Source organism: Artibeus jamaicensis, unplaced genomic scaffold, assembly GCF_021234435.1.
Source record: "Artibeus jamaicensis isolate MK-2021 breed Jamaican fruit bat unplaced genomic scaffold, CSHL_Jam_final scaffold_474, whole genome shotgun sequence".
In the NCBI taxonomy this organism is placed as follows: domain Eukaryota; kingdom Metazoa; phylum Chordata; class Mammalia; order Chiroptera; family Phyllostomidae; genus Artibeus; species Artibeus jamaicensis.
Genome location: NW_026522046.1, coordinates 26,813,131 through 26,834,937, shown reverse-complemented (window position 1 = coordinate 26,834,937; position 21,807 = coordinate 26,813,131). Strand labels below are relative to the sequence as shown.

The following is a 21,807-nucleotide window of genomic DNA, read 5'->3' as shown; positions in this document are numbered from 1 at the left end:
AATGTTTCAATTGAAAAGTATGTGTCAAAAATTTGCGAGGGGCACTTGGCAAAGTAGTTGAAAGGATTGTTTGAGACAAAGCAGGGAGGGGATATTATACCCACATACCCACATGCCGGTAACAACAGTGAAGGATTCCAGACAAAACGATAGGCTGACTTGAGAACAAATGAAGAAGGACTGTAGAGAAATGCTGCTAAGCAAGGGCTTTCATTGTAGCCTAGAGAAAACTAACTCCAGCAGAAAAGTCCATGCAAAGGTTTTAGGAAGGAAATGTTAGCAGAACTTTAATGTAGCTACATGTGAAGGCCCTAATTAGGCATCAGAGTTAGTTTTAGGTAATTCTGTAAAAGCCAGGTTATTTGTAGCTATAGGATGAATTTAAAAATAGTTCCAAGAGGCAAAAAAAAAGACTTAATTTTTTTTTGCCATTATGTCTAGCATATACATGACTGTATCTATCTTTTCAATAGTCTATTGCCCATCACGTCTTTGTAATCAATAATTTTCATATGCTATCGCAGTCTTTCCATGGGCAAAACATAGCACTAATTCTTTCTAAACATGATCATATTTCATTTGAAAAGTGCAATAATCAGTGAGACCATGAGGGACTGAACATATGTCTGAAACTACCTTGTATGCATGTAATACATACAGGATATTTAAATATTTTCTCGTAAATCTGAGAAACAAGCAAATAAGCACATTATTTTATTTAAAGCACCACAATTTGGTTAAGAGATTCTCTACCAAGAAGGATCTATTTCTTCCTTTAATTATCAATTGGCTGAAAAAACTATGGAATATTAAACTGAAATATTTAGTGTAATTAGAACCCAAACTGTTACCATGTTTATCAACATAGAAGTCTTTCACAATGCTAATATGAATGTTTGTATACTAATTATATTTCTTTTTTTAAGAAAGATTTTATTTATTTATTTTTACACGGAGGAAGAGGGAGAAAGAGAGGGAGAGAAGCATTGATTTGTGGTTGCCTCTTGCACGACCCCGACTGGGGATCTGGCCCACAACCCAGACATGTGCCCTGACTGGGAATTGAACCAGCAGGTTTGGAGGCTGGTGCTCAATCCACTAAGTCATACCAGCCAGGGGTTATAATAATTGTATTTCTTTTGTGTAACAAGCATTGAACATATTTGTTAATAAAAGATGAATTTTGAAGGTGTTCATCTTAACAGGAAAGGGTGAATAAAAATGAAACAGAAAAGGACTGAAGTAATCTGAGGGACGTGTGAGGGAAAGCACATGAAAAGAAAAGAGAAAAAAAAACCTAAACAAGCTGGAAGAAGCCATGAGCTTAGAAGAAGTTGTGTTGGACTGCTGAAGGCTGAGGGTATGAGGGTGATTCACAGTTTCCTAGGTGTAAGATCCAGGAAAGAGACTGGATATCAAACCGTCATGAACAGGTCATTCTGGGCTTTGTTTGAAAGTTCTTCTGAAGCCCCTAGGGAAGATCTTGCTTTTCTTAAGGACTGAGGCCCTAGGGCCTGCGAAGGTCCAGCCAGCACAGCTATGCAGCCTCATGGACCCCAGGTGGGATCAGCTATGTTTCATGCGGAGTCCTAGCAGAAAACAGGTGGCACCTCGAGCTGGGCAGTTGGGTGAGTTAATAAAGGCACTGTGTACACAGATGTGGTCAAGGTATAGGAAAAGCACTGTAGTACTCTGAGCACAGAAACCATGAAGAGGCATCGTAAACACTCCTCCACCTGAAAAAGAAAAGGCAGAGAGGACACTGAGCATCCAGAGGCAGAGCTGTATGGGGAGAGCTGCCAGACAGGAGCTGCGGCCCTGGAGAGAGGACAGAGTCAACCTACAGTGACCGGGCAGGGAAGAAGCTGGGAATCAAACACCTGACCTCACTCTTCTCCCTCTCGTTCACCTCCTGTCCATATCCCCAGTGGTTAAATGTACCTGAAAGCCAGAGATAAAGGAGACTGGAACACACAGGAGAGGTGCCTGCCTTATGTTCTAAACTGGGGTGTAGAAGGCATGACAAGCAAGATGCTCCCCAGGAAGCATCTCCTGGAGAAGATGCTGACTGAGCTAAATTCTGAGGGACATGTAGCAGATTCTGACGATAAAGGAAGGAAGGGTATTCTAGAAAATAAAATCATGCAAAGGGCCAAGGCTTACAGAGGGGGTATCAAATGCGTTTTAGGAACTGTCACTCGTTCTATGTGATGGAACCTAGTGGGGCTTGGAGAGCAAGAGGTGAGGCATGAGATTCAAGGAGAAACCAATCCTAATGATCCTTGGACATCAGGGAGCAGAGTGGAACCTGCATCTGTTATAATGTAACAGAATGAAAAATAATAATTTCTGTAGTTATACACCCCCTTTTATCTCAAGAGCATAAACATTAACCAATTCAAAGTTTCTATCTTGTTCTAAGATTTATTATAGTTCTGAATATGTCTTTGGCCAACTTTATTTAAACATGGTATGTTTTAATTCATGTTTAGTCCTCATTATAATAGATTATTTAGGGTTGTACCTGATAATTTCTCTGGTATTGGCTTATAGTTTATGGGCAAGGGCAGTGCCTTTGGAGCCAGATGTCAGTTGAAGCCCAGAGCTTGCTACTTAATGGCTGACTGGTCTTGTGCCAGTCACTGAGCTTCACTTTCCTTGAGACTTGTCACACTTAACAACAGGGCCACCAGAAATGGCTGTACAGGCTGTTCACTGCACAGGAGCTCTCAGCCAAAGTGATGAGTAGGGGCTCACATTCAGCCTGAATTTTGCTACCGAAGCCATGCCCCTCTAAGTGAACTTCAACCACTATAAGTGAAGGCATATACAAGTGCCATAAAGGGTAACAGTGGTCTTTCTTAGTGAAGTGCCTGGTACATAGTACAGGATTAATAAATAGTAGCTACTATCATCGTGATCACGATCATCATAATATAAAACGACGATCCTCATCCTTTTATTGGGATGATGAACAGTTAGTTTTTATAAATACCCTATCCTCACAGCTCTAGTATACAACCCATCGCTCTCCCTTTGATCTAGAATATAATGAAACATATATGCAAGTATTAGGCATGGTGAGAGAGTTCAGAGTGAGACAAGAGTGCTTTCAAGGTTCAAGGACTACAGGGTTTTAACTTCAGGAATGACAGGCAATTCAGAGTCCCCAAAGGGAGACAAAGTCCTGTTTTTGAGTAACTGATCCATTTATTCACCAAGAGTTCCATTTTTCCAGCTAGTCCAATGGGCTGGGCTGCATTGGGGATGTTTTTCACTCTTTCTGTGGTTTCTCCCTTTTTTTCCTCCAGACTTCCTGCTTGTTCTTATGACTGTAGATAGTGACTCCCAAATAACTACTATTGACATTGCACACCAACTTCCAGATTCAGAAATTCCTTACACAATATATGTTCTGGCTTATACAGCTTTTGCTTAAAAGCATTGCATTGTGCATAAATATCTCACCATTAACACTGTGATGAATCTAACTTATGATATTTTATTTCTTAGATATTCTTTCTTGATTGTGAAAGGTAAATACCTTCAAAAGAAGACAAATTCTGAAAGAAAAATTATAAACTTCTGACACATAGGTTTAAGTAAAAGTTGAGAAAAAAGACTTCTGGACAAGATGGAGGCGTAGGTAGACACACTTCACCTCACTGCGCAACCATAAAAATCACACTAATCTTAAAACAAAAAAACAACTGCCAGAACTGCCAGAAAATTGAACTGTATGAATGTCCAACAACAAAGGATTTAAAGAAGAAATATTTGTCCAGATGAGTAGGAAGGGTGGAGATGGGGAGCCAGGGCAGAGAGGACACAATGTGGCAGTGGTGAGGTGGCATGGGTGAGGCAGCAGTGGTGGCTGGTGGAACCAACAGCCCCACATTCACGTGTGGTAGATAAAAACAGGGAGGGACACGTGGGGAACAAGAGGTCCCAGCCCAGGGCCAGACCATGCAGCCCAGGGTTCCAGCTTCATAACTTCTGTCTAAAAGACCAGAGGTAGCCTGTTTGCTGTGGCTCAGTGGATTGAGTACTGCTCTGTGAACTGAAAGGTTGCTGGTTTAATTCCCAGTTGGAGCACATGCCTGGGTTGTGGGCCAGGTCCCCAGTTGGGGGTGTGCGAGAGGTAGCCTATTGAGGTATCTCTCTCACATTTATGTTTCTCTCCCTTTCCTTTCCCCTCCTTTCTCTCTCTAAAAATAAAAATAAATAAAATCCTTTAAAAAACGGGGGGATTAGGATGGTAGAATAAAATGCTGGCCTTGAAGGCGAATCTGTTCAGAGGGACCCTGTGGTCCTAGAATGTACACAAACCCACCCACTCTGGGAACCACCAAGCCAATAGCTAGAGGGGTACAGTCATAAGGGAAGTGGGTGAAGTGACTGCAAATGGGACAAGGGCTGAGCAAGTGTCACTGTTCCCTCTCCAAGCCCTCCCCCACATACAGTACCACAAAGCAAGCACAGTAGGTTGCTCTGCCTTGGTGAATACTTAAGGGTCTGCCTCTTACAATGTAACAGGTGTGCCAAGAAAGGGAGTCAGAGCAGCTCTACCTAATAAACAGAATCGAACAGAGGGAGGCTGCCAAATTAAGAAGACAAAGAAATATGGCCCAAATGAAAGAACAGATCAAAACTCCAGAAAAAGAATTAAGCAAAATAGAGATAACCAACCTGTCAGATGCAGAGTTCAAAACACTGGTGATAAGGCTGCTCAGAGAACTCATTGGGTATGGGAAACACTTAAGGGTAAAAACGAGGAGAGAATAAAAAGATACTGGGAAATCTCCAAAAGTGTCAACATCCAAATGATAGGGATGCCAGAAGGTTAAGAGGAAGAGAAGAAACTGAAAACTTATTTGAAAAAATAATGGAAGAAAACTTCCCTAATTTGGTGAAGGAAATAGACATACAAGTCAAGGAAGCACAGAGAATCCCAAACAAGTTGGACCTGAAGAGGACCACACCAAGACACATCATAATTTAAATGCCAAAGGTTAAAGATAAAGAATCTTAACAGCAAAATAAAAGGAGACAGTTACCTACAAAGAAGTTTTCATAAGACTGCTAGCTGATTTCTCAAAAGAAACTTTGCAGGCAAGAAGGGGCTGAAAGAAGTATTCAAAGTGATCAAGAGCAAGGACCTACAACCAAGATTACTCTATCCAGCAAAACTATCAGAATTGACAGGCAGATAAAGTGCTTCCCAGACAGTGTAAAGCTAAAAGAGTTCATCATCACCAAGCCCTTATTATATGAAATGTTGAACTTATTTAAGAAAAGGAGGTCAAAACTATGAAGAGTAAAATGACAAAAGACTCACAACTATCAACAACTGAATGTAAAAGCAAAAACAAAAATTAAGCAAGTGACTAGAACAGGAACAGAATCATAGACATGGAGATTTTTTGGAGAGTTATCAGCAGAGATTGGGAAGGGGTAGAATGGTGGAAAAGGTACAGGGATTAAGGCATAATTGATAGGTACAAAATAGACAAGGGTATGCTAAGAATAATATAGGGAATGGAGAAGCCAAAAAACTTATATGAATGACCCATGGGCATGAACTAAGGGGAGAGGATTGCTGGAGGGAAGGAGTGTACTGGGTGGAGGGGGGCAAAGGGGAAAATAATGAGACAACTGTAATAGCATAACCAATAAAGTATACTTAAAATTGAGAAAAATATGTCTTAAAATTTTTTTTCTCCTTGAAATCCCTACTTCTGGGACTTACAACTCCTATGTAGTCTGTGGGGAATTTTTTTGTATGTATCGAGAGTCTCAAATTTACTTTAATTTCCTTCCATGTTTTTACTGATTTTTGTGTGTATGTGCCAGTTGTAATAAAGCCAACTATGATTACAGAGAATATGCTTAAGGAGGGATAGAAGCATTAAATGAGGAGGTCACAGGAGCCACGTTCAGCAGACTGAGCGTCTGTGGGTTTTGAAACCACCAAGGATCGTAATGAATGGCATGTTTGTTATGACTATCCAGGCAGTGTTTTAGAGTGCCATGCCTTATCAGCAGTGAATAAGTGAGGAGGCATAATCCAGCATAGATTCTGTAACATGCTACAAGATGATGTGGGTCCAAAATAGTACAGACAAACGAATTTGACCACAGATCTTTGAGAGTGGCTTCTTTTCTCAGTCATTTCATACCAATTAAAATGTGATGTGCCTTCCAGGCTTCCCTATCAATCGTTAAAATATCGATCTAAAAAGTCTCAGAGCTCCTATTTTATAAGCCTATAGAGCAATGTTTACCAAACTGTTCTGAGGGCCACCTATATTGGAATGACCTGCGGGCTTATTAAAAGGCACATTCCAAGGCACCACTTCGAATTCACTGGATCACAATTTTTGGATAGGATGAGGTACCCACCATTTTTAACGAGAGTCCTAGATGATTCTTATGTAGCTCAAGAACTTCTAGGACATGATAGTAGCCTCGTGATGAATCACAGTAAGAGACCTTATAGTATATAAAATAGTAAAACTGCAAAACGAATAGGGGAAGAACACTTTTTATGACCTTTTCATGAAATTAAACAGTAAGATAGCAGTCTAAGAGCGCAGGCATGTCCTTGGCTTAAGTCAATAGTTACAGAAAAAAAAAATGCTCAGAATCAATGCTTATGGAATTTGGCTTGTTATGTCATCTGTGAAACAAAAATTCAAAAGTCACCTGCCAAGAAGGTGACCTGTTCAGTAGTTCTGAGCAGTGAGTATGGTCACTTTTGTGCTTTTATGGGAAGCTAGCAAGTTAGATTCATCCAGAGTTGCCAAGCAATGACTTACAGGGACCAACGGGAAAAGATCAGGGACGGTGGAAACAAATGGAGGTAATTGCTCAGTCTTAGAATTGACCTTTGAATAAGAAAGGGTTCCACATACATTTCCCATGTTCCCATGTCATCTCATTAATATGATCAATCTCATGGATAGTTATTATTATAGGCAACATCTGGCCATAGGGTTTTAGGCATTTTTAAATGTCCAATGCTTTCCTATACTGTCTGTGACTTGCAGAGCTTTCCTCACATTGGGGAAAAGAGATCTGACATACTAGTTCCATAAGGGGGGGTCACCCTGTTTGGGTTGTAAAAATTGAGCACATCTTACCCATTGTCTTACCTGCCTGCACATTCTTGGTATTTTAGAATATTCTAAGGCGTTGTCTACAATGCGTTTGTGAAATCAATTTATACAAGTTCTATCTGTTGTGGTTGAACACTTGGCCTCAAACCTTTTAGCAATAAATAGAAGTTTTACGATGTCTTCTTTGGAAGGTTTATCTATAACATATGTGCCATTACACTCTGTGTGTATTTAATTATATACATACACACAATACCTTATTCTCTGGTAAATAAAATTATCTCTCATAATACTTTTCAAAAGAACACACATAAGAAGTTATTTATATGAAAAATATATTTGGCACAAAAAGTGCACTGGAAATATCACCATGTGAATATGCTTTTTTGTCTTAAAATGTATCACTGTGAATTCATTAATTTTTTTGTTAGCACTTGCATGAGAAAAATTTTACTGAAAGTTTTCTGAGAAGATACAAATTTGGAGGTTTATTTATTTGGTAAATATTTATCGAGCATCTATATTGTGCCAGGGACTGAGGATGGATGAGGGGAGCTTCCTTCATAGAACTTGTGTTGACTGGAGGAAATAGACATTCATTCAATACTCACACATAAAAAAACCAAATGTAACAAGTATTATGAAGAGAGGTATGAGGTGGTTTGAGGATCTTAGTATTGGTTAGGGAGGTTACAGAAGAATTCCCTGTATCAGTGAATCTGAGTTGTAATGGAGAGGCTAAAATCTATGTTAATTAACTAGGTGAAGATGGGCAAAACTGCACTTTGGGAAGAAAAACAGCACATACAAAAGCCTGCTGATAACATGAAGAAGTGTTGTGTGTATGGGAAACTGAAGGGAGGTCCTTCCCACCAGAGCAGAGAGGAACAGAGAGCACATGGGACAAGACAAGGCTCGGGAAGTTGGGAGAGGCCGTTGCATGTGAAGCTGTGAGCAGCGTGTTATGGAGTTTGGTCTTCAAAATAAGAGCTGTGAGAAGCTATTGTATGGTTTTATGTAGGGGCTGGCACAATTGGGTTTTTGCTTTGAAGAGGTCATTTTGGCTGAGTGTGGAAGGGAGATCAGAAGGGTCCAGATGAACTCAGTTAGGAGGCTATTGCCTGTATTTTAGGTATAAGGTGATGATAATTTGCTCTAGGGTGATGGGGAGAGACAAAGTTGAGAGCAATTAAGAAGGTAAAATCCATAATATCAGGGGGTAGACTGGCTGGGGATGAGAGAGTGAACAGTGGGTCTCTGGCTGGTGCAACAGAATAAGTGATGTTGTGTTTACTGAGATAGGAAATTCGGAAGAAGACCAAGTGGTTTTTAGGACAAGGGTGAGGCAATGATAAGTTTTAATTTAAATGAACTGAGTTTGAGGTGCCTTTGAAGCAGTCAAGTAGGCAGTAGTAGATGTAAAGCTGGAGTTCGGAGGAGAGGCCTGGACTGCAGATAGACATTTGGGAGTTGTCCCTCAAAGTGGTCACTAAGCTGAAGATCCCGCAGAGATGGGCTGGGGAGAGTGTGAACAGTGATGAGAAGAGAGATGTTCTAGCAGTGAATAGCTGGGTAGAGGAGTGTGGGCCTGGGAAGGAGGCTGAGAAGTGTTTAGAGAGTCAGGGGGGAGCAGAGGAGTGTGTGTTGCAGAAGCCAAGGAAGAAAATGTTTGAAGAAGGAGGAAATGGCCAACAGAGATGAATGCTTCTGCAAGGCAAGTAACACAAGTACTGAAACATATCCAACACATGGGTGATTTGCGTGACTCTAATGGCCACAGAGATAACAGGCTTAGAAGCCAGATAGAGAGGGGTTGAGTCAGAGGCGAAGGAGGCAAGGAAATGCAGAGACTGAGCTTTGATGACTCATTTGGCTTTAAAGAGGAGGTGAGGGAGAAGCAGTAGGTGAAGGAAGAGAAAGGAGAGGCTACGTCAGTTGAGCGTTTAGAAGCCAATGGGAGGATTCAGTTGGGATGGAGAAAACTGAATAGAAAAGAGAGAAATGGTAATCTGTACTATAGAGTTTCTGAGAAGGTAGGGAGAATTAGATCCAAGGCAAAATGTGGCCACCCGACTGAGATACTAGTTGGCTGCTTTCTCAGTGGCAGCTAGAAGCACCTCTGTGTGTTTTTACATATGTGAGTTCATGGTTGAAAAACAAATTTAATTTGTAATATATTTGTAAAGGTAAATAAAAAAGGAGGATTACTCTGAGAGGTGATGACTAGAGCTTTTAAAAATGTATTTTATTTAAAAAACTTACATGCAGATTTTTTAAATCAATGTCATCTTAAGCCCGTATAGTGAAAGAGACTGATTCACTCACCACAGTCTGTCTTACTAAAGCATGCATCTCCTGCTCCATGTATTGTCTTGACTCAGCTTATTCTCCAAGTAGAAAAAGACACATTTCCATGTGTGGTGATTGGTTTGTAGATAAGCACAGAGTGACTAACGCTTTGTTGCAAGTATAAGGCCTATGAGACACTTTTACCCTGTATTATGATAAGATTGCTGATCCATTATAGAAAGGCAAAAAGATTAGGAAAGAGATGTTGGAAGAAAAATAAATGTAAACCCTTAAAGGGCACTAGGTTACTGATCTTAGCTTATTTCTCATTGAGTCTCACAAGTTACTGCAAACATACTATAGGCTCTATGTGTATGTATGAATGGAAATCTTTTTATATAACATAAAAGTTGGGTATCCATAAAGTGTTGAAACCTTGTACACACAAACATTTTCTTCTTATAAAAGTTTACTTTGCAAAAGATGTTAATTCAAATGTACAGTTCAGTAAGATTTTTTTAATTATGAGAAAAATGTCAGATTTTTAAAAGTTAGATTTTAAATTTGCATTCCAAAATAAATACTATTTTTTCCATAGTCATCCTACTACTTACATGATCCATGAATTAATCATTCATCTGTCTGCCAAATACTTGTTAAAAGCTACTGTGTGCCAGGCACTGGGTAGGGCAAACAAAGATGAACATTCCATGGTTCTTCCTTCTCTAGTTTATTGTCTTGTGGGGGAGATGGATGGCAACATGCTGTGTACACTACAGAAATGTGCACAGACTATGGAAGGGATGGAGAGGAGAGAATTTATTCTGCTTGGGAGTGGTGTGTCCATGTGTGCCAGGGTGTGTGCATGTGTGTGTATTTGAAAGAGAGAAAGATACGTGTGTATATATATGTGTGTGTGTATATACATATACATATACATATACATATACATATAATATTTATATATATATATATATATATATATATATATATATATATATATATACATATATAGAGGGGGGGAGAGAGAGAGATTGATTTTATAGAGAGGAATGCCCATACCAGAGAGGCATAGACCATTAACATGGGAAGGGGAGCCCTGGCTGGTGTCTCAGTGGGTTGAGTGCTGACCTGTGAACCGATGGGTCACCAGTTTGATTCCCAGTCAGGGCACATGCCTGGGTTGTGGGCCAGGTCCCTGGTTGGGGGCATGTGAAAGGAAACCAACTGGTGTTTCTCTTGCACATCAATGTTTTTCTCCTTCTCTTCTTCCCTCCCTTCCCCTCTGAAAATAAATAAATAAAATAAAATAAATATGAGAAGAGGGGAGAAGGACAAAGATTCCAATATAATAACATCTGAGTTTATAAGTATGTATTTGTTTTGTCATAAAGTTACCCAAAGTATCTTTGAACAACAAACTGAGGTTCTACGTAATCAGTACGTATTTAGGAGCCGCTAAGAGCATACGAACATGAAACGCCCTACTCAGGCACTGCACTGGTTTTGGTGCCTGAATGACATTCAGCATGTATGGCAATGTTCTGACACATGGTAGGAGGGAAGGTGTTATAACACAAACCCAGCCATTGCATAAACCCAAAATGGGGTTTCTTTTGTCACCTTTAAAGTTTTGTGAATATGGACATGGAAATTAAGTAGAAAAGTTCCATATGATTGGACTCACAAGGCTATTTGTGTCCTATAGTCTGGTCCTCAGAGGTCATTTAGCCATTTTCACACTGGTGTCTGGAATGGAGGGTCACCTAGCCACACTGAAGATGTCCAGGAAAAGACAGCCACAAATCTCCTTACGAAGGCTTTTCTTATCTTGATCTAGTTTTGAAACCATCTCTACTGGCCATGTGATATAATGAATGCATAGCATGCTCTTAGAGCATGAATATTGGACTTCAAGTTCTAAAGAGGAATCTGGATAGCAGGTTGTCCAGAAAAAATGCTTTTCTTTTATTTTATAACTGAAGGAGACCTCCTATGACAATGACATTCAACACCTAAATATCTAATGACGCAGAGACTAGTCATACTCGGGAATGCTCGGATTTGTAGAGGAAGACACGAGCATCAAAACTGAGCTGTGTCTGTTATTCTTTGCAGGGTGTAAGAACAAAGGCATCCCATACTTCAAGGAACATGAGTGAAAGTCACGACCCAGTTTTCCCTCGTCCTTTTAAAAAATGTGATTGAAGAGAAAGCCAGATGTGTTCCAGGATGTCCAGCTGACTAACTCTTATTGTTAACTCACGCCAGCAATTCCAAGACATGAGGGCGACTGGTAAAAGTGATTTGCTTCGTTTTCCAGAAATAAGTTCTGTGCTGTTAAAACTACTTGCTCAATCTCCCTTCTCCCATTCCTGTGGGGTAAAGAGATTGGCAATGAACCTTAGCAGGCAGAAGTCCCAGAATTCTTAAGTTATTTCAGTAGTTTTCTAATCCACTATGGACTTTTATAAAATGATTATCAGAATCTGAATCAGCAATTGGAAGGGCTGCGAATAGCTTCTAATGTAACTGTTCCCCACATGCAGGGATGACTTGCACGGCATTGTGCAATGTCCCTGCTCTTCTTTAACTGGGATAAGTTGTTGGGAAGGTAAATCCCTCATTGGTCTTTTCATGACAAGGAAATGGAGTAATTGTTTTTGGCATTACCAGCATTCCATGTCCTTAACTTGGATATGGCCTAGAGATCGAAGTTTCAGGTTCAGGAGAATTCACCTGGATTAAAATCCTACTTCTACTGCTTAGTAGTTGTGTTTGTTACCTTAGGAAAATTACACAACCTCTCTGTGTTTCAGTTTCCTCTTTTGTAAAATGGAGTCAGTGATGACAAGAAAACGAGGAAAATGCATGTGAAGTTTAGCACATGGTTAACATGATAGATGCCAGCCATTACAATCTTTTTAGGACCTTTGTATCATTCTAACATTTAGTTTCCTGGACTTCACCTGCACCTAACTGGATAAAAATATATTTTATTGCATACCAGATATTAAACTCTCATGACTTTCTGTGTGTCGATGGCGGAGCTGGAGGGAAGATGAGTGGGAGTGGGTGGAGTGATGAGACTGTTACCTGAGAGGAGAGTGTACTTAGAGCAACCATGCAAGGCAGCCCGTTAGCTGTCGATTTCTGGAGTCCAGTAGTTTAGTCTGTACTCTGTTAAGAAGCATTTATAGTTTAGGATGTCTAGTTGAAGTTCTAATTGTCTCGTGCTTTGTTCCTCATGTATGAAATAGCTGCAAATGTTTTATTTATTTATTTTTCTTTTTTATTGAATTTATTGGGGTGACACTGGTTAATAAAATTATATAGGTTTCAGTTGTATGATTCCATAATATATCATCTTTGATATATTGGATTGTGTATTTACCACCCTTGCAAATATCTCTTAAGTACTGGAACAATGAATACTTGACAACAATTTTTATATCATTTGCCAGTACCTTAAAAAACAAACAAACATACATACAAACAAACACACTAAATCCAGTTTCTTCAGCCTTTTGTTCTAGACTCCAGTCCTACTTCTTTAGATCCTCCTCCCTGTAGCTGACAGGACATCTGGCCCCTGCGTGGGCACTGATAAAACCCAGAGCAGTAACAGGACTCGGGCACAGTATGTCCAGTACTAGACAGGAAGGGAAGTGAACTTTTTTTTTTGTGGTGACTTCTCTCAAGGAGGAAACATACACCAACCTCTATTTATCAGATTCGAAATGTACTGGGTATGGAATAGTGATGTATTTGACATGGTTAATGCATAATTACAATCTTGAAACATCATATTTTAATATTCAAGGCTTTGGCTTTGCTATTTCTCATATTCATTTATTTACTCTTTCATTTACTTGCTCCAAAGTATTTATTGTATGCTAAAAATATACAAGGAAGTATGCTTGATTTTTCCATCTGTGCCTTCTAGGAGACATGCACCTCAACAAATGTGCATTGTGTAAATGAAAAATAAGATGCAAGTCCTATGCTAGCTGCGCATAACCAAATCACAAACATTTATTCCTACGTCCTGGTCATCTTTAAACTTACAATTCAAGCAGGACATGAATGCAAATATTAACTCTATTAATAATATATGTGCCATCAGAGTTTTGTTAGACCTTTCACTTAGATTAAATACATAATTTATATGCTTATATAAAAATAAGGAGATGAGATTAACAACCTACATAAACTTTTCAGGGATTCAAGAGCTTTTGGTGAAAATATTAATTTAAAATAGGATTTCTCCCTGGCTCAAACCCCCTTTCATGTAGCAAAAGGAAATGAGCAAAGAAATCCAAGCACACTGAAGTTTTCAGGGCCAAACATTTTGATTCAATATGTTCTGCTGTAAAATATTTGGCCTTGTTTGAATTTTTATTGCTATATGTTCTCAGTCTATATTTAACTGTGAGAAACACAAATAAGAAAGAGTGAATGTGCAAAATAATCTTTTCAAGTGCATGGCAGTGAATTTGAGAAAACATATATTAAAGGAACACTTTGTGTTTTTAACTTTCAGTCCCTTTCCTGAGGCCCCCCTTGGCCAGATTCGATGAACTGTTTATTGAACTAAGGACTCAGCTTACTCGAAATGAAAATTCTGAAGGGCCTCTCAGAGCCACCTGATAAGCACCTTACTTTGCTGTGCTCTCAAAATTTCTTTTAGGCTCTTTGCATAGGTGAAATTAGAAGTGTTTATAATGGAGACATTCAATTCCCCAATTCCTTATTTGTTTGAACTAACTTTTTTTTTAATTGCCACTCAAGGATATGTTTTTTATTCATTTTCTTTTTTTAATTTTTAAAAATATTTCATTTATTTTTAGAGAAGGGAGGGGGAGAAAGAGAGGGAGAGAAACATCAATGTGTGGTTACCTCTTGAGCACCCCCCACTGGGGACTTGGCTGGCAACCCAAGCATATGCCCTGCGAATCAAACTGGCATATGCCCTGGGAATCAAACTGGCAACTCTTTGGTTCTCAGTCTGGCACACAATCCACTGAGCCTCACCAGCCTGGGCTGTTTTTTTTTTTTTTTAATTAATTTTAGAGAGAGGAGAAGGGGTGGAGAGAGAGAGAAACACTGATGTGAGAGAGAAACATTATTCAGTTGCTTCATCCCGTGGTCAGGACCAGACCCACAACTTAGGCATGTGCACTGACTGGGGATCGAATCCACAACATTTGGTGTACAAGGACCACATTCCAATCAACTGAACCACCCAGCTAGGGCTCGAATTAACTTTTTAAAAATTGGGGTGTTCACCCTGGCATCAGCTCTATCTTGACTCTAATCAGCTCACAATCTGTGCCTCACAAAGGCTGCATTCTTAACTGCCAGCTTCTTCCGTCCGTCTGTTTTATGTGGGGTAACACATTTCAATCAGTGCCTCCCCTCAAGCCCCTGGGATCTCCATCAGGCCAAACCAACACATTTTATTTTCCTATTCAGCCTCAACATCTTGGCAGTTAGCAAGAGGACAGACTTGTCACAGTGGGTAATTTCTAAGCGGCACAAAATTCTCAGATGAAAGGCACAGGTCCAGGGGGCATAACCAATGGTTCTCTAGAGTAGAGGATGGCTCATCTACAAAGTGGCTTTAGTGTGACAGTGTTTTAACACTGCCCTCTTGGTCTGCACTGCAGTTCCGTTGGTGTCCGCAACTCTGTCCTCTCCAAGGAAAAAGCTCTGAAGACATATTCCAAGGACAGCGTAACTTTTGAACATGGGCTTATTACCAACCAATTTCCACGAGTCAGAGTGGGGCCAGGGTAACCAGGATGCAGAAGGTGAAATGGTTAAGAGTGTGGGCCCTAAAGGCAGGTTGAGTCCCCATCCCGCCCCTGTGAACTCATTACCTGTGTGCCTTTGGGAAGTTATCAAATTGCTCTGTGCCTCAGTTTCCCCATCAGTAAAGGCTGAGATGATATTGATACTGACCTCATAAGATTTTGGTGATGGTTAAATGAGGTATCTGATATGTTTAGCATTGAGCTTGGCTCATATTCACTAGCAACGACTATTTTTAGGGAAGGAAAGTTGACTAAATTCCTTGGGCAGCAGAAAGAAAGTGGGAGGATGAATCACCATCTATGAAGTTATTCCTCAAATAATTTCTTACTCTTTAAGTAACTATTTTTACACATTTTAATGGTAAAGCAAAAGTGTAAGGAGTGACTAGGAGATGACCCGTTCAGCGTGCTCACTCATTCATCAAGTGCGGTCTCATTTCTTTGAAGCTCTGGACAGAATGTTTCTCTTTCTCCAAACCTTGGGGTCACTTGGGTGGAAATTAAGATGGTTCCAGAGCAAAATGGCCAGACCTGCTTTCCTGGCAGCTACATATGTAAGGTATTGTTTCTCTTGCTCATTTCTGGTGTACGTGTCTCTCCCTTTCAACATCTCTTTTTCTCACTCCCACTTGGGTGAGATTCCTTTCTCAGCATGAAGCAGAGGCAGTCAGGCACACTTCTGTGTGTTATTACAACTGAGGATGTTTGTGCAAGAAGAGGGCCAACTAGAACCGCGGGGCTCATAGCTCCTGTCAATCCCAGGGGCACGCATGATTCTTAGCCGTAAGGGGGTATTCTCTCACCAGTTGCTTTTTCAGGGTTGTTGCACATGAAGCATTGCCATGCTCCTGCTGCTTCGCTGAAGCCAAACACGTCAAAGAACCTCACTTCTTCCAGATGGAGCTGTACCTGGTCCAGATCCTGTTTCAGGAACACAAAGCACAGGGAACATAAGTTGATGTGCCTGCTGCATAGGATTCTGAAACTGGGAAGGGGAAGCAGGAGGGCCAGTGTTCGATTTTAGTACTAAGGATGAGGAGGGAGTATTGAGAAGACCTCTCTTGCTCCACTATGGAAAGAACAGCATCTGAAGCTCTTTCAAGGGAGTGCTCTTAAATCCAGAGGGCAGTGAGCATGGGCCCCAGGGCTGGGTGCTAGGGTAGGTGGTGATGGGTCAGAGCCTGAAGTAGCCCAGAATTTTCTTGCATTGAGCCACAGTTCCCGAATTTCTACAAAGAAGGGACCTCTAAGTGACAGTGTGGTTGAAAGGAACACTATTGGGGTATTTGTCTTTTAGGTACCCTTTACATGAACATGAGAATCAATTATCCATATCGAGAATTATTTTTATTAGGTTGGTTTCTCAGGGGGCTGGTGGAAATTCTGGAGGAAGGCTTAATCCTTTAGCTTTTGGCTCCAGGATTGTTTTAGTAGTTTGCTTTATCTTAAAAGTGTATGCAAAGTTTGTGTTCTATCCATAATATGGCTGTATTGGTCTTAATGGAAAATAATGTCTTAAATTACTTATCGGTAAATTAGTTAACTTCCCCCTCCAAATGGTTGAGTAGAATTGACACACCAAGAAGACTGCTCATGTTTTATAAGCCCTGTGGCATTGTGCCAATGTATTTCTATAGAGAGAGGTTCCATTACATTGTAAATGGATGGAGAACTATTAGCCTAACCAAATTAAATAGCTTTACTGTCCTCCTGAGGCTTTCCTATTATGTAAATGACTTTTATCCTCTGCTACAGGGTGGCCAAAACCGCACTCTTAAAAGGTTGCATTCCTAAGAGGAATTTAATGTCCTTGCTAGACTTGTACATGCCCAGCCAACTTATGTGTTTGTCCTCTGTTGAGCTGTGATTTTATTTCCTTTCCTCTGGTCCATATACCCTTATCTTCCACCCATAGTGACAGCTCCTAGTATGTCCAAGAGCTGAAGGATGGACTGCTTATGGTGGATCTAAAATAGAGGATGCTTGAGTGGCAACCCACAGTATACCCCAGAGTTCTGGTTTGCCTGGTCTACATTTCTTGACAGAAGTGAGAAGTATGCTAGACTCTAAGCTGCTCAAGGGCAGAAATATTCTGCTTGACTCACAGTTGCACCCCAGAGTCTAGTCCAGTGTCGAGAATGGAGTGACATCATTGGTTTGCAGGCCTAGTTCAAAGTTTACTAATGGACTATACAAATGGCAGTATGAGAATTTCAAAGCAATTTCTTTTTAGGGAACATTTACATTCACTGGAACATAAACACAATGAGGGCAGGGGGTTTTGTCTGTTGTACTGGCTGTTATAACCTCAGCACCTAAGGGTGCCTGTCACATAAGCAAATATCTAATAAATACATGTGGAATAATGAAAGGCATAAACTGGGACTAGAAATGAATACTTTCAAACATCTTTTATGAAGACTATCATGGCTCATGTTCTTGGATTGGACACTTTGAAGGCTCCACATGCTGAATACAGCATTTTTGAGTTGCTAACATTTGATACCATATTTTAGGCATTCCAATAGGCTTGTATATACACTCTGTTGTTTCAACAAAAGTGATTTCAAATGTGTTTAATGAAAAAAAGGAGACTTAATAAAAAATTTTAAAGTATGTTCCCAAGATAAAGACTGAAGAAGCACCTGGGAGTTTTGTAGATTTCAAAGGATGAAATCCACATTAGAATTTATGGGGGAAACGCAGATGTTCATAAATATCAGTTTCAAGACTGCTAAGTCTCTGAAGTCTGTACTTAGCCATTGACATGCAAATCACTTCCCTATTTTCCACATGATTTAAGTTCAATTTTTCATTCACCACAGACACTGATAGCAAACAAGGTGCTTAGAATAATACATAAAAGTCCTTTTAGTTTTCCTGTTCTGAGACTAGAAGTGTCCCAGGTTGTTACCTATAATCCACATTTGTCTGGGGAGAGTTACCTAACAAGTTCGAGACAGATGGAAGCTCTGTCACGGTGTTCACATTCTGAAGTCAAAAGCAGGCAGTTACAACTCCTCCTTCTTCAGAGGGTTTACGTGTCATGCAAAGGGAACTGAGTGAAGAAGGGAGGCGGTAGTTCTACGAACCACTGAAGTTGGCACGAACAGCCAACTTGAACAGAGAGACCAATGAAACACACAGAGATCTAAATATTGGTAGGAAATCAAAGCAAAACCAATAATAAAACAAGCAAACACAAAGCGACAACTAGTGATATATACATTTTTGAAAATGTGACCTCTTGATATGTTTGAGGTCATTATTCCTCTGACTTAATAGTCTTTACCCTCCTGGGTTCTGCAGCTTTCCCAGGCTTTGCTCAAGAATTTCTGTATGGCTTCTGCTTCAGTTTTCAAGACAAAATAACTAAGACTAACTTGTTTAGAGAATCAGAAACTTCCTTTAAGACAGACTCCCAAAGAGTAATAAAAACCATGCATGTCTAGAGTCACTCCCTATTTCATTTCAGTGGGATTATAGTGGACAGACCCTAGAGTGACAACCCACCCCAATAATTTCCATCTCCTGGTGTTCGTCCCTTTGGATAATCCCCTCCCCGTAAGTGCTGGAGGGATCTCTGTGTTGTTTCTAACCAAGAATATGGCAAAACATAAGCCGCCACGTTGTGAGTTGCCCATGGATGGCAGGAAACTGTGGGTGGCCTCCAGGACATAAAGGTGGCCTGCAGCCAACAGCCAGCAAGAGTTCCTGGCCTTCAGTTCTACAAACCCCAGTAAACAGTTTCTGCCAAGAACCTGAGTGAGTCTGGAAGCAGACGCTCCCCATTTAAACCTCCAAATGAGAGCATAGCCCAGGAAATATCATGTAGCTTTGTGAGACCTTGAGGTAGGCACAAGCAGACTCCTGGCCCAAGGAAAGTGTAAGATAACAAATGCATATTGTTTTAAGCTGCTAGGTTTCTGGTAATTTGTTATGCAGCACTCAGAATCAATACTGAGATTGTGCCATGAAGAAGGGTAGGCCACCCTGTTGGCTGATTCTCAAAGAAAACCCCGATTCTGCTTAGAGGGGGCACATTCTTCCAAGGGCACTCCCAATCAGGCCTCAATAAAACCTGAGGAATATGGAAGTCCAAATTATTTCAGCTGACTTAAGAAAAAATACATATATAATCATAGTAAGTATACATTAAGAAGCATTTTTTCTAATAAACGCCATCTAATGCAAGAGGAATAAAAGCCCCTGGAGGGAAAATGATGTTTTTAAGCAGCTGATTAAATGAGAGTTCCTCCAGTTTTAGAAGAAAATCACTAATGAGGGCAGGAATTAGGAAACTATATAAAAAGTCCCATGTGAAGCCTCTTAGGGGAAAAATAAGCCAGGCAGCATGGAAAGATGAGAGGATATTTACGACATTATTTTGATGACAGCGACGGCGTGAGTCAGCGCTATGGATTCCATATAAGTGCAAAGTGGCCTCTGGGTGTCATAATGTGGTCTGTGTACTGTGAGAGGGCACCGCGAAGCAATTTTCCAGAAATCAGTGAACGCACACATCTGGAAGAAGTTTGGGTTCTGGCACATTTAAATTCTGTGCGAAAGTCATTTTTGCACGGATACTAGCATAGGATTGCCTCATGGGCTCTGTGTGCCTATGGTTAATGGGATCAACCCTAGACACATACTTTAGGTTTGTTTTAAGAAACAGAAACAAGAGGTTTTTAAAAATTTCCCCAATATTTGCATATGATGGTAAGGCTTTGTGTCATGATGGCTACTTCTAGTGCATATATTCTAACTACATAGAGTCCAGAGTGTGAGGTACATTTATTGAGGGAAATTAATAACTCATCTTTAGATTGTTCACCTTTATATTGCTTATACTGTCCTCCAATGTGTAGGCATGGTGTCTTATAAGAAACACTACATGTTAAATGAATATACTAACAAAAAGGGACTCTAAAGAGTATTTATGCTACAATTTAATTTTTTAATTTATTTCAATTTTTGAAAAATATTACAGTTGTCTTCAATTCACAACATGAAGTCTTGACAGCAACTGGCATCAGAAACCAAGGATAAATGGATGAAGGACATGCAGACTTTATCCAAGGAGGTGAAACATGATTCATTGGGTCCACAGTGGTGCTTCCAGAAGGAAATCAGGATACACAGTTACTTGTGTTTGGTTGGGGCTATTATCAAGCTTTTTCTAGTGTGAATTCTTTGGCTCTCAACTGGATTAAAACGCCTTAGCAAGAAGACTGATTTATTCTGTAGCTTCTGAAAATAGTATAGCACTTTGCCCATAGTAGATGTTCAGTAAATTTTTACTAATCGAGACACACAGACTTTATCTCTAATTTATACCAACTATAGCATTTAGGTTTTCAGTTTTCTCAACAATGACCATGAAGCTCTTTCAGAAAATATTTATTTTAAAAATATATACCTGCATTTCTATGTGTATTACGGGAATTCATTTTATTTGATTGTATAACACAAGTTTTTACATTAAAATGTTAGCAATTGAAGAAGAATATTGGCTGATTTCATCAGTATAGCATGTTGACTTCATGTTCTCAAGACTCGAAGCTTCTCCTCATCACCAGTTCTCAGAAGGTGTTGGCATCAGGAATTCCAGGGAAACTTCTAATAAACACTAGATACAGGTTCCACTCCTGGGAGCCTTAAACTATACTTCTGCAGTTGAGCCTGGAAGCCTGCATTTCTGGATGAGCTTCCCCAAGTTGTCTGATATGCACTGACTGGGAAATTAATCCTACACCCTTGGGAACAGATGTGGGGCTGGCCCATCTGTCTCCATTCATTGGTATTTGAGAGATTTGTCAGTCCTCATGGGCTTATGTTCATACTTTGCCACAATGGGTTTCATATGACAAAATATATGGTCTGGTTGCAAGACCAAAAATTCCATTCTTAAAAATCAGAGATGTTATTATTCCAAATTGTGCAATACAGAAGGGAGAGGTGAAGTGTGAAAACTGGACGTGTTGGACCTCTGACACTTGGCAGAAGGCTGTGCTGCATGGGAGGGAGGTGGGCAACAGGTGGGAGACAGGCCCGAAGCTCAGGCAGCAAGGGTGCTGATCTGGAAGAACCCAGGGGGTTTCGGCATCCATCCTGGGTGCCACGCATGCGCGATGTTGCGCTGCTGCTCCCTTTTCTATCCCAGGTTAATAGGAGAACTCTAGGGGCATGTGCGCATATGAGGGCAATGTGGCTTCTCACCATCAGCGGAGGTCGAGAAACAGACCTGACTGTTTTCCTAACCTTTGAGTCCGAGTATGTTGGGAGGAACCGAATGAATGACTTTTTGGCAAGTTGTGGCGATTCTGACAGTGGGGCCGGCTCAGAGGGGAAGAAAGCTCTCGCCTTTGTTTGATTCATTTCAGAGATAAGTTCTGAAGAACTCTTTCAAGAAGCAACAGATATGATAGAATATTTGATTGGGCTCAAAAAATGTCAAAAAATTATCACACTCACCTGAGGATCATGAAAAAATAATATGATTACAGAATGTTGACTATACACATGACAGGGGTTTAAATAAAGCAGTTTATAGAAAAGCTAAGATAAGCATGTGATTTGAATAG

General features: G+C 40.2%; 1 protein-coding gene across 3 annotated transcripts in view; it reads right to left on the bottom strand.

Annotated features, from left to right (window-relative positions):
- Positions 1-21,807, bottom strand: part of VEPH1 (ventricular zone expressed PH domain containing 1) — a 198,927-nt gene that overhangs the window by 9,537 nt on the left and 167,583 nt on the right. For all 3 annotated transcript variants that reach the window (XM_053658046.1, XM_053658045.1, XM_037126372.2), the window contains one exon: positions 16,027-16,144. In XM_053658046.1, coding sequence (XP_053514021.1) covers positions 16,027-16,144 — 118 coding nt within the window. The remainder of the gene's footprint in view (positions 1-16,026; positions 16,145-21,807) is intronic.